Source organism: Arctopsyche grandis, chromosome 1 (genome assembly GCF_051622035.1).
Source record: "Arctopsyche grandis isolate Sample6627 chromosome 1, ASM5162203v2, whole genome shotgun sequence".
Taxonomy (NCBI): Eukaryota; Metazoa; Arthropoda; class Insecta; order Trichoptera; family Hydropsychidae; genus Arctopsyche; species Arctopsyche grandis.
In genome coordinates, this window is record NC_135355.1 from 41,205,822 (window position 1) to 41,225,020 (window position 19,199).

General features: G+C 34.1%; 1 protein-coding gene across 1 annotated transcript in view; it reads left to right on the top strand.

Annotated features, from left to right (window-relative positions):
* The first annotated feature begins 714 nt into the window (after positions 1–714).
* Nlg3 (Neuroligin 3) overlaps positions 715–19,199 on the top strand; it is a 290,179-nt gene continuing 271,694 nt past the window's right edge. Inside the window, exon 1 of the mRNA XM_077436311.1 lies at positions 715–1,225. Coding sequence (XP_077292437.1) covers positions 715–1,225 — 511 coding nt within the window. The remainder of the gene's footprint in view (positions 1,226–19,199) is intronic.

The following is a 19,199-nucleotide window of genomic DNA, read 5'->3' on the forward strand; positions in this document are numbered from 1 at the left end:
GATTATGGAACGATGACTTTTATAATAGGAGACACGTAGAACTATTTCACTATAACTTTAACTTTCGTTCACTTTATTCTGCTGCTGTGCTGATCGTTATTTGCGGACGCGTTCTCGGAGTCTTTATGATGACGACTGTCCGTCAGAGTCGATGATGATGATTGTCACTGCGGAGTCGATGTTGATGACTGCTCTCTCGGAGTCGATGGTGAAGACTGACTAATGCGATCGAATGGCGATCTATATAAATGATTTGTTATCTTATGGGCTGGGCACATTCCTGTGTTATCTGAATATCCTATTACAGGAATTTTTATAGTTTTGTTATTCACGTATATGAGCGTGTGAAAAGTACATTTGATATTGTGGGAACTAGAGTGATAAGCGGGGTACATAACAATATGTACATTATTTAATTGACTACAATTAAAATGTATTTTTTTCATTGTTGCAGGATCAAAACAGTCTGAAAAAACGGTTTAGCAGATATTAAAAAAAAAAAAAAATGAATAATAAAATAATAAAATATTTAGTCGTAAAGCCATGCAAGCGAAGAAAACCAAATCAAAACTGAATGCAGTTGGAAAATTGATCGCGTCCTAAAAAAGTGAATGTCCCAGAGATGAAGTGATTTACATATAATACATAGAGGCAAGCCCGATGGGATGTTCGACACATTCGTCAACCAAATGCTCGGATCTGTCGCCGTACATCATGCTCCTGTTTCACATAGTGTTCATGCTGACGCTGCCGCCGTTCACCACGCGATACTTCACGGTGAGGTGCGAGGCAGCTTCCGGTTCGGGCGACCAGCGCTCGGCTACTTCCGGAAGCGAGCGTTCGTCCCAGTCGCAGACTTCCGGAACGGGCACGCTCAGCTCGAGGGTCGTCCGCACCAAGTACGGCGACCTCAGAGGCGTCATCGTCACGCTGGAGTCCAGGTATCTGGATCCGGTCGAAGTGTTCCGGGGGATTCCGTACGCGTCCCCACCCCTCGCCTCTCTCCGGTTCATGCCTCCCGTTTCCGGTGCGCTGTGGTCCGGCATCAAGGTGGCCGATCGGTTCAGCCCCGTGTGTCCCCAGGTGCTCCCAGACATCCGGAACGAGACGGCCGTGCTCAAGAGAGTGTCCAAGGGTAGGCTGGAGTACCTCAAGAGGATTTTGCCATTCTTGGTCAACCAGTCAGAAGATTGCCTCTATTTGAACATCTATGCTCCCGCTCAAGGTTTGTGCCCATTTATTTATTTTTAAATTGAAACTTTCAACTTCCTTAGACAAGAATTTCTGTTACATCATTACATTGGAGACGAGAACAACTTAATCGAAGTCTATAAAATACTTAATAATCACTATATGTAATTGTCATATGTCTAATTTTATTACATTAAACGTAAACACTCACCTCAGAGGTCACTCGCTTAGACTTATTTTTAAGAATAAGCTTGATAATTTTTTTTTAAAACTAAAAGATTTCTGTAATTCTTCTTTCCCAAAATCATATTTCTGTTTTTTTGTTTAATTTATTTTATTTTTACATACATATATACAAATATACCAGGAAGGCTTAACAGGTATACCCCAAATGCGCCTTCCTGGTCCACATAATTATTACATAGATACATGTAAATCTAAACAATTTCTGAAATCTATGGTCAGATATTGCAAACATCGTATTAATACGATAAATAACGATGAATAACTTTCATGTAACAATACGAATTTTATATTCGATAAACAACCACAGAGACATATATGGTGAGCAGTATGGCGAAATTAAAGATATAACAATAACTAAAGGTTCGCAACAGAAAATTGGGAAGGAAACGCCAATTTTACAGTAATCGTTTCAATGAAAATCAGAAAAATTGACCAATTCTGATAAGAAACGATCGACCTTGACAAACCAAGGTCTGGCCAATAGCGAGACTTAGCGGGAATCGAACTCTTAACATCAAGTACGAGATAATTCAACATTCACCACTAGACCACGCTACTGTTTATATATGTATATAGATATATTTTTTTGCTCTCTTATTTTTATTTTAATATTGTTTTTTGTATTTTAATTTTTCTCATTTTATTTGCATATATGTATGTATAATTTGTTAAAATATGTTTGATCAAACCCCTTTAGTCTATCGGTTTTTCCGCCTCTCCCAAGTATATTTAATAAATAAATAAAAGTATTTTGTAACGAAAAGTGCGTGCTGTTTATTTATAAACGTTCATAACCAGTAGCGTGGACTACTGGTTAGCATAGTATGCTTTCGAGCGGAGTTGTCACGGTTCGTTTCCCACTAGTTCTTAATAGACTATTTTAATTAATATTCTTTCTTTAAAAAGGGGTTTGGACTTCTGTTGAGATCATTGATTAGCAGTACTATTAGCTGTTGGCCAGGCCTTGGTTTGTCATAAAATCGTTTTAGTCCTATAGCATGTTTTTGAATATTTTTGTATTAAAAAATAACGACAAGCATTGACATGCAAACGCACATAGGTAAGGCCAACAGGCGACTGCATGACTCGATAGCCACACGCCAAAAGTGACGAAAACAATAGCTTAAAATATAGCTGTCTCTTTTTCTCGCATTGATTCATCGATCAACACGAATAAACAAGCGAACAGTCAAAAACATGACATATCGCTACCGCCTTTAAATCATACTTTGGAACGTAAAAATGCATAAATGTATTTTTTTACGATGTACCCCTTTTTGAAATCAAACAAAATCTATTAAAATAAATTTCTTGTAGTTCATTATAGGAATACAAGAAATATAGGGTGTATAGCTTTGAAAACCACATACTTAATACGAAAAACGTAAAAATTGGGGCACTTGCATACCCCACTTCGGTGAGGGAGGGTCAAGAAACCAAAAATCTTGGAGACGATGACAATTAACCATTTTCCACTAGCCTTTAGCCTTATATGTTTGACTTTCAGCCACCCACTCTTTTGGCTGGATATTATTGTTTAAACGCCTATAAATTTATCGTTTTCACATTATATCCAATAAAATTTGCATTATAGGCTCTCATTATCACTCATATTTACATTTTTACTTCATTTATAGGTTATTAAGTTTTGTTTTCACTGAGTTTTGGGTTTCGATACATAAACGGCCAAATTTTCATTCGACCTAATGTTCGTTCACCCAAACGTCCGTCGGCCAAAAATTGGGGCACTTACATACCCCACTTCGGCGAGGGAGTGTTAAGATTGGTATCAAACCTTTTTAATCTGATTTAAATTTCAGATAATTTTAAATGGTAATTCAATTTCGGTTATATTGAAGACATTTTATTTATTTATATATTATCTTAGCTATCAAGCTAATTTTAAAATACATCTTAATTACTTAACTATAAAATTTATAATTAACTTATATGCACTGTCCCTCACAGAGGTGTCTCTTCGCACCTTAGCAGACCTGATGCACTCAGGGAGGGCATTATACATAAGCACACCCCTGTGAAAAACACCCCCAGCTGTCTTATTTTTTCTTACTCTACTTACAACTAGTTTGTCCTTATTTCTATTACATGTTTATCTCTCCTTATTATATAATCATCAAAGTACTTAGGCTATGACTTATGATCTAACTTATAAATAAAAGACAATGTACTAATATTTAGACAAATTCTAATACTCATCCATCCCAATTCATCTAACATACTTCCAATGCTCTTAAATCTACTCACATTCAAAATACCTCTCATAGCTTTATTCTGTATTTTTCGCAGTTTTTCTAAATCTTGGACATGACACGTATTGTTTTGAAATTAGCATTTTCCCACCAAACTTCTTTGAGTATTTTATTTCTGATTTTCATTTCAGATCATTTGAAATTGAATGTTCGTGTAACCATTTCCTCTCTTGAAACATTTCGTTTCTTAGAGCGATTCTTTCGCTGTGGAAAAATTTAGACCCGACAACAAACTGTGCACGTTTTCAAATCGCAGACAGCTTCATCGGAGATCGATCTATCATTTCTCATTTGGGAAACGCCCGTCGACAAGAGCACGAAAAAGAAATGGAAACGAGCATGGATTGGAATCGCGGGATTGTCTCCTTGGTGGCGCTTAACCCATGATATCCCACACAACCCGTTCGGATAGCCGATGTTAACCCCCCCTCGACTGAAGCTGGAGACGTCGTAAACTGGGGATTTCGATATGTACAAACAAAGCCATTCGGCGAAAACAGAAATAGTCAACCGGGGACATTTTTACCGGAGATTTGCCAAGGGGGGGGGGGGTGCGTTCGTTCGCGGGAGAGTTTTCCCGAATTTTCCATATTCCAAAGGGTCACGCCCGTTCGCAGCTCATTGTGCGGTCGTATTTCATTCGAAATTATTTTAATAATGTAGTGGACCACGCGTTTGATATGGCGCTTCGGCTTTATTTCGGTGACACGTGTGAGCCGTTTGTTGTTGACCCCTGCTCATGGGGTAGCGTATACCATAAATACCGTGAAATCCCCAGACAGCGTAAGGGTACCGACTTAAGCCCACAAAAGGCTGATCAGATTGGAAAGTGAATGCTGAAAATAAGAGATACCCACGACGCGGGCTTTATTTATGTAAAACATACCGTGTGCCTACACGTGGCGCACGCTGACCTCTTTATGCGTAAATTTATATGCGCACAGCGTTTTTACACGACCTGTATTTTATTTATTTATAATATTATCTTTACAAAGTTCCATTTGCGTTGACACATGCATCGTTACACGTCGAAAGTATCGTGCTAGTGGTACAAACTTCGACTGGTGTGGTTGTATTGTATAATCGATACACTCAGATATAATCAGTTCTCAGATACATGTATCTTTAGTGCATTATATGTATAATATATCGACACATTCATATCATAATCATCATCTCGCGCTCATATTACCATTATTAACATATGCTTCACCTGTATGGAATAACGCCTCGAATACTAACCTTTCCAAGCTCCAAGTAATGGAAAATAAATCTCTAAAAATAATTTATAATACACCCATATATACTAACTTGAATAAAATGCATGCCATATATGCTGTATGCTTGGCATAACGAGGAAAGACAGGAAGCGGAACACGTGGGTGAGAAGTATTTTGATTTTTAAATGCTTTTTATTATTACGAAATTATGTTCACGATACATCTTATATCTATTTTAATAGCTACTGATCTACTGATCATTTTCTATTTGACAATTTAATTTAATTTGGTAAGTAATCATAATATTATATTATTATAATGTTAATCTACAGCATAATAGAAATAAGAGCTCAAAAACCTATTTACAATCCTTATAAATGTTCATAATACATCTAATACATAATATTAATTAAAGACTCTCTAAAGTCGATGACCTAAAGTAGATTGTGTTTAGGTAATCTGTGTTTATACCTGAAGGGTATAGACATTTTGTTGTAATCACCGAGACTCTTCACAAGTGTGTTAGTATGGTTATTAGTGATTCTGTCATAGAATCTACTGGTTAGTTTGTTAGTAATGTCTGTAACAAACGGTATATTATATATGGTATGCAGTTTTTTCAGGTAAGTATATATGGGTGTATTATAAATTATTTTTAGGGATTTATTTTGTATTACTTGGAGCTTGGAAAGATTAGTATTCGAGGCGTTATTCCATACAGGTGAAGCATAGGTTAATAATGGTAATATGAGCGCGCGATATAATTTTATTTTATTTTGAGTTGATAAAGAACTATGGCGATTAAATATTGGATACATTGAGGATATACCCCGCATCGCCTTGCATTTCGCTGCCTCAATGTGAGGTGCCCATCTCATTCTTTTATCGAACGTTACTCCTAAATATTTTATTACTGACTGCCATTTCAGATTTTCAGATCTGAACTTGGCTTATGCTTTCTAACACTAAATAATATGGCGTCTGTTTTGGTTTGATTAATTTGAATTTTTCACTTAGTGAAGTGTTCAGTCATTGTTTTAATTGCAAATTCAAGATTTTTAAGAATAGTGTCTGGTTTTTTGCTACTTGAGAAGTATGACAAGGGCAGTGAACATAGTGGATAGAGTCAAGAGATTTAAGTGGCAATGAGTGGGGCACGTGTCTAGAAGAATGGATGAAAGATCGACAAAAGAAGTGCTTGAATGGTACCCGAGAGAATTCAAAAGGGTAATAGGAAGGCCGCAGGGAAGCTATGGATGAGAGTTGGGCAAAACAGAGACGAGTGAAAGCGTGTTGGAGAGGCCTTCATCCAGCAGTGGATGGTGAATGGCTGTAGATGATGATGATTTGATTTTTGATTTTTGAATGCTTTTTATTATTACGACATAATGTTCACAGTACATCTTATATCTATTTTAATAGCTACTGATCTACTGATCATTTTCTATTTTACAATTTAATTTAATTTGCTTAGTAATCATAGTATTATATTATTTTAATGTTACTGTACAACATAATAGGAATAAAAAGTGCTCAAAAAGCTATTAACAATTCAGGGCGTATATACAAATGTATATATTTTATTTTTCTCATCTCTCGGTATTTTTCGACCATTGTTACGCATTAGGGACTCCTGTAATGCCACAATGGTCCAAACTTCAGTAAATAAATACATATATTTATGTATGTATATGACAGCATATAAAATAGTAATGCGCATTTTAATATTTAAAATTAGGCGTTCAAGGAACGTAGTATATAATTTTTATAGGGTATGTATAATTTTTTAATTAAAATATTCATGTATATTTTTTTTTCAATTTAATATTCATTTAACATTTCAAAGTATAAGGATTTTTTCTTGTTAACTTTGACGCATTCGTTTGATATTAATACATAATTAAACTCTTGAAAAGGCACAAAGAGAGAATTCGACGTCAAAAAATACATATTTTCGTTTAATTTATATTTAATTTTTCCGCCATTCATCGCGTGAGATTCTTTTCATATTCGACGCGATGGAAATAAAATAAGGAAAAATGCGCGAAAGCGAGAGAGGGGGGGGGGGTCCATCGTGTGTACCGTCATTTTATCCGCAAATGTTTTTCCAAGGAAAAAGGAAAACTGCCTACACACCCACCGCCACATCATCCGCTAAAACAAATTATCCACCTTTTGTTTGTTTACTTTTAGCCCGTCGACGCTCGACTACCCTAATAAACCAAACCTATATCTTCATCCCTCTCGCCTTAATTTGCGCCATCTTGTAACTTGAAACTTCGGTTTCCCTTTCTTTAAGCGTTGCCAGTGAGTAGCACTTGCCAAAATGTGTTTGAGCGTCGTAAATATGTGTTGAAAATGAAAACGTCTCGTTTTTCTTTGAAGTGAAACCGTCTCGATTCGTCGCAAGTTCGTTACGGAGTCGGTAACGAAAAGTATGTAACATCAGCTATTTAGTTCTGTGTATTTCTAGCACCACTACCGAATACAATACCAGTCATAAAATTACTTTTGATATTTTATTTTTTTAAATATTAGCCACAGTGACATCACAGAGAAGTCACACAATCATAAAATCATAATAATAATAGCCTTATTCATAATAATAACTACCTGTTATACTTTGATGGAAAAACATACCTCTTCTATAATTTGTATATAAAATTATTGTTTTGAATAACTAATAACTAAAAATAAAACTATCACTGTTTGTGTACATATATTAAGCCTGTATTGGTTAGAAAGTTTGTTTTGATTTGAGGTTATGGGTTGTGTTGCAATGTTGCCACCCTGCATAAAGGCCGGTGTGGCAACACCCAAGACCGTTGGCTCAGCAAGCCTCCACAAAACTATAAATATTTATATATTAGAGATAACGGGAACCTATAAAGCAAATTTTATAAAATATATAGTGAAAAAAGAAAAAGATATAGGCGTTTAAATAATTAAAATTTGACAGCGAGATGGCAGGGCGAAAAGTAATGAAACTACCGATGTGAATGATGAATGTGACAGATAAACGTCACCGTGTAATACGATACAGTATTTTCAAACGTGTCTAATACTTTATTTTTTCACCATCATAATTGCGGATGATACCTTTACTTATATTGATGACCAAAATGAGCAACATGGCAAAGTATGAAAACGATCGGATAAGAGATAAGGGATATAAAAAATGACCGCTTACACGATAACCATGTGAAACGTATAAGAGGTTTGTAATAAAAATACCAATAATTTTATTTTACTACCGCCATCTATGTTTAAAACTAAAAACTGGATAAACGTCAGGCCCTTTTCAGAAATTCAAATTTCAAACGCGTCTAAAACGTTATTTTTTCATAATGGCCGAGGATACATTTACTTATATTGATGCACAAAATGAGCAATATGGCAAAGTATGAAAACGATCGGATAAGAGATTAAAATGACCACTGACACGAAAGCCATGTGAAACGTAAAGGAGGTAAGTAAAAATCATTGACATTTATAATTGATAAAATCAATCACATTAAACAGGTAAATTTCTCCAGCAACCCGGTTATCTATCCGATATATCGCTCTAGATATTGGAGATGTTGCCAAAATATTTGTGGGAGCCACAGGAGGAGAATATAAATGGGTTCGGTGATTATTCCGCCCAAAACGATCTCGCAAACGTCACTAAAATGTTGATAACGGATCATCTGACACCCGAAAGTTCCATCCATTGAGAGCTACATATGCGAACTATCATAGTAAGGAGAACTCGAATACCAGATATTCTGTATTCGCGATTTTCATAGAAATTATTATCAATAGAAAATTTTTTTCCTATTTTATTTTTACATAGATATATACCAGGAAGGCTTGACAGGAAGACCCCAATGCGCCTTCTCGGATAATTAATTACAAACAATGCAGCATTTTATCATTACATAAATCACTGTATTTCCAGAAGCTAAAGAACACGAAATAGCAATTAATTAATTTAAGACTTAATCCATTGAGACAACTATGGGTTTTAGATTTGTATATATTTTCTACAAATTATAATACAGAAGATTTGTGACAACAGGAAAGATTAGCATTCACATTGAGTGAGCATTCACATTGAGATTTGACTGCAGTTTGTCAGTCGTAGATATACATTATTTGGCAAATTTCAATATATTAAGTGCCACCTTCCGCACAGAACTTTATTGGATGGCTCATATTCCAATAGAAATGCGTTTTATTAGTGACATGTAGTTGTTGCACCACAATGCTATTTTTTTCACAGGAAGACCCCGATGCGCCTTCCTGGACAGTTAATTATAAACAATGCAGCATTTTATTATTACATAAATCACTGTATTTCCAGAAGCTGAATAACACGAAATAACAATGAATTAATTAATCACAGAATTAATCCATTGAGACATCTATGGATTTAATTTAATTTTTAAAAATTATACACACAATAAATACAGAAGATTTGTGACAACAGGAAAAGTTTGAGGAACCGTTTCTACAATGATAAAATCGGCAAACTCTGATAAGAAATGATCGATTTGGAGTCAAAAATACCCTCAAATCCAACCAGCAGTATAGTGGATCGAACCCACTGATCACTTGGTGATAAACATACACGCTACCATTGAGCTAAATGTGCGGAATAATCCGTTTTCTACATAAGTATATAGGATAGATAAAATAAGTCAATTCGAAATTTATTTTTCTACACTTACAACTCAGAAGTTTAACTTTTAGCGTGCGTTTTTTTTTTTTGTTTGAGGAAAATATGTCGAGTTTATTTGAAGATATTACATCTGTAAAACGGTCGCGAAGCCGTCTTTTATTCGGTGACATTTTTTCCTTAGTATAATATCGTAAAACGCGCTATGGTAAAACCATCAATTTTGCGGAGCTTCATCGAAATCCTGCCAAAAGGTCATTTGAAAGCCTTTTTCCGCAGAGGGGCACGTTGTTTTCTAGAATCGATATTCTCCACCGTCTCAGAGGGGAGTCTTCGGAGAGTAATCATAAAAAGCTCACCCTCTCCTCTCGGTAAGCCAGGACGAGCTTTTTTATTGCACAGAGCTTGAGTGACAGTTGTGTGCTCGCCAACGTTCGGGACCAATTCTCCGTTTTTCGTTTTTATCGCCATTTCACGAAACCTTTCTACCCCTCAAAATCATATTCTATAGAAAAAATAAAATAATAAAATTCTCACATATGCCGTACACATAACGGCTCATTTTAAATGGAAATCCTCATATACATTTTACACGTGTACGTATTTATGTGTATACTATTTTCCATGTGGTTAGTTGTCTTGAGAAAGAATTTTATCCCCGATGATCTTTGGTTGTCATCTGGAACGAATGGTATTCTTCTTCTTCTTGTTAAAGCCTTGTCCGCATCCAAACTTTGGCAACCACCTCGTCGATTATTTGAAGATATCCGCATCAGTCTTCAGCGGCTCGGAACAGGTCTTTGGCGCTCATATCGGTCCACATGCGCATGTTTCGAAGCCAAGATGACTTTTTCCTGCCAATCCATTTTTTTCCTTCTATTTTCCCCATGGTTATCAAACGGAAAAATTCGTATTTTAGACCCCATATTATGTGTTCGAGGTACTCCATCTTTCTCCGCTTGATGACAGAAACAAGTTCCCTGCCTCTCCCCATCATACCGAGGACAGCTTCTTTTGATATATTTTTGGTCCACGGAATCTTCAGTATAGGCCTGTATACCCACATTTCAAAAGCTTTGATGTGGCTGATCATCTTGGTCTTCAGAGTCCACGTCTCACATCCGTGTAGTAATACTGTCCAGATGTAGCTCTTTGCGAATCTCAACCGCATATGGAGATTGAGATGCTTGTTTTTAAGCGCCGCCTTCATTTTGATAAATGCTGTTCTAGCCATCTCGATGTGGATTGTTAGATTTTCATCTGGGTCCATCTCTTCATTCAGCCAGGTACTCAGCATATAAAGTGGGAATAGATTATTGATGTCAGAACAATAGACTGTTGGCGAAAAATACATAGGTACATAAATACATAAATATATACATATGTTCATATACGAACAAACTTTAGTGTTTTATATAGTAGATAGACTGTCGAGTATTAATTAAAATTATGAAAAATCAGCTGATAACTAAAAATAAAACTATCACTGTTTGATCTGTGTACATATGTATATAAAAGCTTGTATTGGTTAGAATGTTTGTTTTGGAGGAATAAACAATGAAATTTGAGGTTATGAGTTGCTGCCGGAAATATGTATACTCATTTATGTCGGGAACCTTACAGTTTGGAATAGTTTATTAATACTACTTTAATGATATGCTTTAAGAATAGTTTATCAGTGTATGATTGTCCATAAATGAGTTTATGTATTTACAGAAATGAACTTTTCAATCATCAGATAAATTAAATCAGCTGATAACTAAAAATAATTGTATGTGATGTATGTATGTAAGCTTATTGTAAAAAACTAAATGTATGTAAGCTTATTGTAAATCATATTAACAATTAGATACAACATAACTTATTATTGAATACTTATCTCGCAGATAAAACTCACTGAAGAGATATACAGTGAAATGTCAGATCTGACATATTTGGCCAAAAATCAATATATATCGTGTATTACATTACATGAAGCTAGACGCCAAATTTGAAATTTATATATACATATGAGTGTTAAAACTACAATTATTAAAATATTATAGATAACGAGAACCTATAGAGCAAATTTTATAAAATATAGAGTGAATTATAGGCGTTTAAACAATTAAAATCTGATATCGCCATATCAAGGCGAAAAGGTTGAAGATAGATTATGGTAGCTTGCCGTACCGTCATAGACGTCACCGAACCCGAGATTCTGGATATTTGATACGCATTGTATACGATATTTTATCTCCAACGTAATGGCAGACGATACATTAACGTATGTATATTGATGGCCAAAATGAGCAATATGGCAAAGTATGAAAACGATCGGATAGGAGATAAAAATGACCACTGACACGAAAGCCATGTGAAACGTAAAGGAGGTATGTAAAAATACAAGAATACCAGAAAACTTTAGTGTTTTATATGTAAGATTATTTTGTATATTTTAGTACAGTGTTTTCACTTCAAAAACACTGGATCGGTGGATTAGATGATAAATTTCAATTCAATTATGTTAAGAGCAAACTATGAAACTCGCCAGCGGGGTTGACGGCCGGTCGTATTCGAGGTAAATATTTCACATGTGTCCGGAAAATGGCTTTTCCTCGATCGGAGCGGTGTTCCAATTTGCACTGGGTGCACTTCGGTTGTCGGTCACGAAAGCACAACGAAAGTTATACGGACTCGGAGCGAGGATTCCCACGGGAACTACACGACCCGTTTCCTTCCGCTAAAAAGGGTCAAAACGACCCGACTAAATAACGCTTGTCACGTGTTGTTGGATCACTCTCTTGCCAAAATAAAACACGGCTGGACCTCCAGTCCTGCCCGTCCCCTGGGTGTGGACCTGGACTTCGTATCCCAATACGACCCACTCCAAACGACCCGACGAGAAAAAGACTTTGTTTCCTCTCTCTACTCTAATCCCTCATCCCCTCAGCAGCGCCGCAGGCAAGTCGGGTTGATCACCTGGAAAGACGTTTTCCCGCTGATGAACATCAAAAATAGATCACACCGATTTTTCCGACCCATCCGAAGTTTTATTGCCGTCTTCTGAAAGCACACTCGAACTCGAGCGCTGCTGCTTCGAAGCGATTTTAAATTTCAGCTATTACCAACTTGTTATGTTTCTCTAATGACATAACCAGCACTTTGGATTGTAATAATCAAATGGATGTAATATATACTGATTTTGAGAAGGCGTTTGATAAAGTTGATCATAAAATTTTGGTTAGTAAATTAAGTTTTATTGGATTTACTTATAATCTTGTTGGTCTTTTTATTTCTTATTTACAGGATCGACGTCAATTCGTTAAGTTTGGGAGTTGCTTTTCTTATGAGTATGTTGCCACTTCTGGGATTCCCCAAGGATCAAATCTTGGCCCTTTATTATTCCTAATATTTATCAACGATATTCAATCTTCTATTCACCATTCTAAATTTTTATTATATGCGGATGACTTAAAAATCTATAAGAGAATAATTGATTTACCTGACGCTCTTTATTTGCAAGAGGATTTGAATTCTATTTATGAATGGGCTAATGTTAATAAACTTCCCTTCAATATCCTAAAGTGTCGGGTCATTTCTTACTCTCGTTCTCGTTCTCCTATTAAATATCCGTATAAATTTCATGATTCTCTTCTTCAGAGAGAATTATTTATATCTGATCTGGGAATAGTCTTCGAAAATAGTTGGAGTTTCAACATTCACATTGAGAATATCTGTGATAGGGCAACAAAAATCCTTGGATTCGTAATCCGTAATTCGTCTGAACTAGGGCTCACTGCCATTCGTCTCTTATATTGTACATTAGTTCGCAGTGTGCTCGAGTTTGGCTCCATTATATGGTCTCCCTATCAACTTCGTTACTCTCTAATGTTGGAACGAGTCCAAAGGAAATTCCTTAGATTTTTATATCTGAAGACATTTGGATTTTATCCATATCTGTTCCCTAGTGCCTTTGTCTTGGGATCTTTGGGTTTCAACTCCCTGGCAAAGAGAAGAGATTTATTTCTTGGGAAACATTTCGTAAAATTACTTAGAGGAGAGATTCACAATCCCACTATCCTGGAGAAACTAAAATTCTGGGCCCCGGAAAATCGTAGAGTTTTAAGAAAACATGATATATTTTTACCAATTAGGGCTAAATCAAACGTGCTCATGAACTCCCCCCTCTCGAGAGCTGTTCGACTCCTTAACTTACTGGCACAATACTTGGACCTATTCGATGCCAGTTATGTTGAGTTGGTGGAACACATCCTAAATAGCACGATATAAATTTTTCAATCTTATTTCTTTGTTTTTATTTTGTGTACATATTTTTTACTTGATTTTTATTATTTTTTTATGATGTTTTTTTTTATTTATGATTTTTATTATTTTCTTATGTTTTTTTTTATTTATGATTTTTATTATTTTTTTTATGATGTTTTTTTTGTAATTTTTATGATTTTTATTATTTGTATTAAAATCACATTGACGCTTTGGGGCAACCTGTCAAGTCTCTGTGGTATTGATTTTTTAAAATAAAATAAAATTTTTTAAATAAAATAAAATTATATAACGATTTCAAAATACACTTATCAAGGCATTATAAAGTTTCATTTTTGCCTCATTCCATGTGTATACCCTTCAGGTATAAATTATTGTGTTAATGTGATGAAAATAAAAAAAAATGATTAAATTTTATAAACCGGAAGTGGGATTTTTTCCTATTGGAAAGGTCAAAAATGTTGTCGCTACTACTCTGTCCACACCCCTGAACATATCAATCTGGAACGTTATATTTGTATTCTTTATGTACTTACTTAACTTAGAGCTGATAAGGTTTTGGTCAGAATTCATAAACAGAAAGTAGTATTTTTTATTTAAACTTGATATTTATTGTGTATAATACTGATAGTGATTTTAAGTATTAAAAAAAATTGAACAAAATCCGACAACCGGAAGTAGAACTTTTGTCTTGTACAAGTTTCCATACATTTGCGCTCAATTTGTATCGAAAATGCTGTCATAGCTATTAGTACTTCATAATGCTGCCGGTATGTGTGAGTGTGTCTGTAAATTTAATATTTTAAATACTAACAATAAAAAAATACTGTGTAAAATAGATCATTAGCTATTGAATCATACTTAAAATATATTGAAAACATAATACATAAACAATAAAAAGCTTTTAAAATCAAAATATAATTTTTTCTCAATCTACAAGCTTATATTTTTATAATGCAAGATCTTAATGTTGATTCATATACCTATAGTATGTAAATATATAATAACTAAGTCCAACATGAACAATATGAAATATGAAATATGAAAACATCTTCGCAAATAGATTATCAGCAACTTTTTTTTCATTATTTAAAGTGTAAGAGGTTGTTCATCTTGTTTAAGCAAATTTTACGAACCATTAGTATATTATTTATAATTTTTTTATTGTTTGTTATTGAATTAATAAATTTTAAATTGAAAATAATAAAAAACATAATCAGATTTAATATTTTAGTCTCCCCAACGTTGAAATTTAGAAGCAAGTGAATTATTAGAATTATCTCTCATATAAAATTTTTAATTACTATTTATTCTTAGTTATTCATTAAGTACAATGCAATTGTTTTTTTCTACATATTGTATCATACAGTGCTTCATATAATTAAAAGATTCTTCGCTTTGACTGAAAAAACCATATATACATACATATGAATATTATAAAGATATTAATTGGCAATAGAAAGCATAAAGTAAAAATAAGAAAGAAATAAAGCAACAAAGGAAATATAAAACAAATAAATAGTAAACATAATTAATAACTTTGTCTCAGTATATTAAGTTGGCAATTAAAATATCAAAATTCATTGTCAATATTTATTTATTTATTTATTTACACTTGGGAAATGCGTCATAGCAGATGAACCCAATTTTTTATCAAATTTTCTCATGATGCTATTATTGGGTTGCCCCTCAGCGATATCTATGGTATTAAACTTGTACATAACATATATAAATTAATAGATATAATAGTCGTAACATAGTGGGTAGGATAGTTCTGTCAATTTGTTGAGGAACTGTTTCAACAGTAAAACAAATAAATTGGCAAACTATGACAGGAAACGATCGATTTGGAGTCAAACATATTCAATTCTTACCAACAGCATTACAGATAATACTCCGAATTAAGTTTTTTCAATTGAGGTCAACACATGGGATCAAACCCGACAACCTTTCGGTGGTTAGCATTTATCCAACCAACAAGCTACGTTTCTGGCTAATGTGTCGATAATATGTATAATGTATCAATTGAGATTGATTGAACAGAGTTCATAAGACATGATTTTGAATTCTATAGACGTCTATAGCAACTGTTTTGAATTTTAACCGGAAGTCAATCATTTAAACTAAATTTTTATATATTTAGCCCTTCGTTTGAAAACGTTTCTCAACCACTGTTTTATAATATAATATAATATTTATATACGTGTGCAAACATCACAAAAGAGTTCAATCCGTTTGCGGAGTTTTTATAGTTTCCGTAGCACAATAACGGTACGAGAAACATGAGAGATAAGCCGAAATAAGAAAATTGGCAAAAACAAATCCAATCGTTTATCAGAAAAATACGATATACATTTACCATTATTCTGTACGATACAAAGTATTTTTTCGCGTCTCAGCGGATACAATATTTTCACGTCAAACTCTTCTATGGGGATAAATTGCGACCTTTTTTCCCTGAATGAAACGCAATTTGTCAATAATGGACTAAACATACACACGACGACTGAGCAGCTCAAATGGGCCACGTGCACCGCATTCGCGGTTTCCATTATGTACTGATTTGCGAAAACGTTCGCAAAATCCAAACGAACTCAGTAATTCGAGCCCTTATTTAGTCCTTTGGGTCGAGGCGAGTCCTTCAATTTGTATCAATCCATGGAAATTTAATACCTATTTTATAAAGATGTCCTATGCGTTGCTTTGGCGTCAAACGAACCTTTTTTATCATGGGAAAGATACACTTCGACGTAGAACTACACTTGCTTATAAAAATACCTATTGGCAATAGCCACTTTAAAATAAATCCGATATTGTATTTGGCATTGCAAAACCGTACTTACATACATACATCATAAAAAATGTGGTTTCTAATATTAATACCCATTTGGCTTGATGACTAAAAGTCATTAATGAAATTATTATTAACTAGTGTTGTGCCCGTTGATTTTTCAACGTGTGGTTTTAATAAGAAATTGATACATAAACAGCACTTTTCTGTGCAAAAATTTCTAACATATGTATACGTGGGATTCAGTTTTCTAACCTAGAAGAATGCATGTATGAATGATTAGGTTGGTTTGCTTGAGTTTAAGTAACACGTCAAACGATTCAGTTAGTTGTGGCTCTCCGAGTGTTTTAACAATGTTTTAAACCACTCAACGGTATCATTTTACTGTACCGCCTATGTCAATCAGATCCTATATATGTAAATTGGGTACTTATGTACAAAATTTTGAGCATAGGTGGCGCCTTGGGCAACCTGCAGTGGCACCTATGATCGGGGATAATACATATATTAATATAATGGATAAATAAATAGTTATATATATATAACATTTATTTACGTTATAGTTTTTATATTTGAATGTGGCATATGTCCAATTTTCTTAATTTCGATAAATATTACGCAAAATATTGAATAATAATATAATATTTGAAAATACTGGTGTCCTGTAATACGTTTGTATGTGTGGCCACTATTCTGTAACCTTTGAACGTATCAAGCTGAAAATTTAAATTTGTATTTTATATGGTACTAACTTAGAGCTGATAAGGTTTTGGCTAGAATTTGTAAACCGGAAGTAGTATTTTTTTTTTAAACAATATTTCTTTTTTTTTTTTTGACCATTTAAATTATTTAAATATTCTTGATATTTATTCTGTATAATAGTGATAGTGATTTTAAGTGTTAAAAAAAAATTGAATACAATCCGACTACCGGAAATAGAACTTTTGTCTTGTACAAGTTTCCATACATTTGCGCTCAATCTGTATCGAAAATGCTGTCATAGCTATTAGTACTTCATAATGCTGCCGGTATGTGTGAATGTGTCTGTAAATTTAATATTTTAAATACTAACAAGAAAAAAATACTGTGTAAAATAGATCATTGGCTATTGAATCATACTTAAAATATATTGAAAACATAATACATAAACAATAAAAAGCTTTTAAAATCAAAATATAATTTTTTCTCCATCTACAAGCTTATATTTTATAATGCGAGTTCTTAATGTTGATTCATATACAGTATGTAAATATATAATAACTAAGTCCAACATGAACAATATGAAATATGAAATATGAAAACATCTTCGCAAATAGCAAATAGCAACAGCAATTTCAATATTTTTGATATTTATTGTGTATAATTCTGATAGTTATTTTAAGTAATAAAAAAAATGTGAACAAAATCCGACAACCGGAAGTAGAACTTTTGTCTTGTGCAAGTTTTCATACAGTTGCACTCAATTTGTATCGAATGTGCTGTCATCGCTATTCATATTTCATAATGCTGCCGGTATGAGTGAATGTGTCTGTATAGTTCTATTTTGAATTTTGTTTTGTAACCTCAAATACATAGATAAAGTCATGGGTTGGTCATATCCGATTTTTTTTATAAGTAGACTAGACTTATAAGCACGCTTTCAAGCGATTAATTTATATATGCCATCTGTGACAGCCTTAAGAAAACATTCCATTTTTGTAACGAGACAGAATATTTTCTTTATTTCAAAATATCTGGACATTTTATTTTGAAATGGGGTTGCTTAAGAACATGTCACTTTTTTTGAGCAAAAGATGTTTTGAAATCAAAACTTTTAGAATCCAATAAAAGGGTTTTGTAGTGTGTCGTGGTCCCGCGCGTGCACCAACTATTTCGATATTGGAGAAGTTTTAAACTTTCGGTGGCAATTTCCTGATCGCGGCAGATGTGGCCGTTGCCAGGGGTTTTGAAACTCCTCTTGCCACCCCTGACCTGTGTCCTTTTTACACACCCCCCGCTAATGTCCGTCGTGTACTGGAGCTTTTTGTCGAGCTTTCTTGGCTCTCCGCTTCCTGACTGATGACGGCAAAAAAGGTCGGAGACGCCTTCCAGCCTCGCAAAAAAGTCGAGGCCCTTTTCGACAACAGGCCTTGTTCTGTTGAGCCCTTTTTGAATGCGGCCATTTATAAGAACGCTCAATATGCCTTATGGCAGTAGACGATGGTATTTTGTACATGTAAATGTGTCTTACATTAAGATGTTTATTTAAAAAATAAATAATTTGTAGGCTTTTTTAATATAAATCAGAGTTTATTAGCCTTTTCAGGTTTTATAGTAATAGGTTTGGTTTTGCTGCCCACAAATTACGTAATAAATGGTTTGAAAAAAAAAATTCGGGTGTGACCAACCCATGACTTTATCTATGTATTTGAGGAATATAAGAAGGTTACAAAACAAAATTCTATATTGAACTAACAACTATGATAGCGATAAAAATTGAACGCAAATGTATCGAGACTTGCACAAGACAAAAGTTCTACTTCCGGTTGTCAGATTTTGTTCAAATATTTTTTATT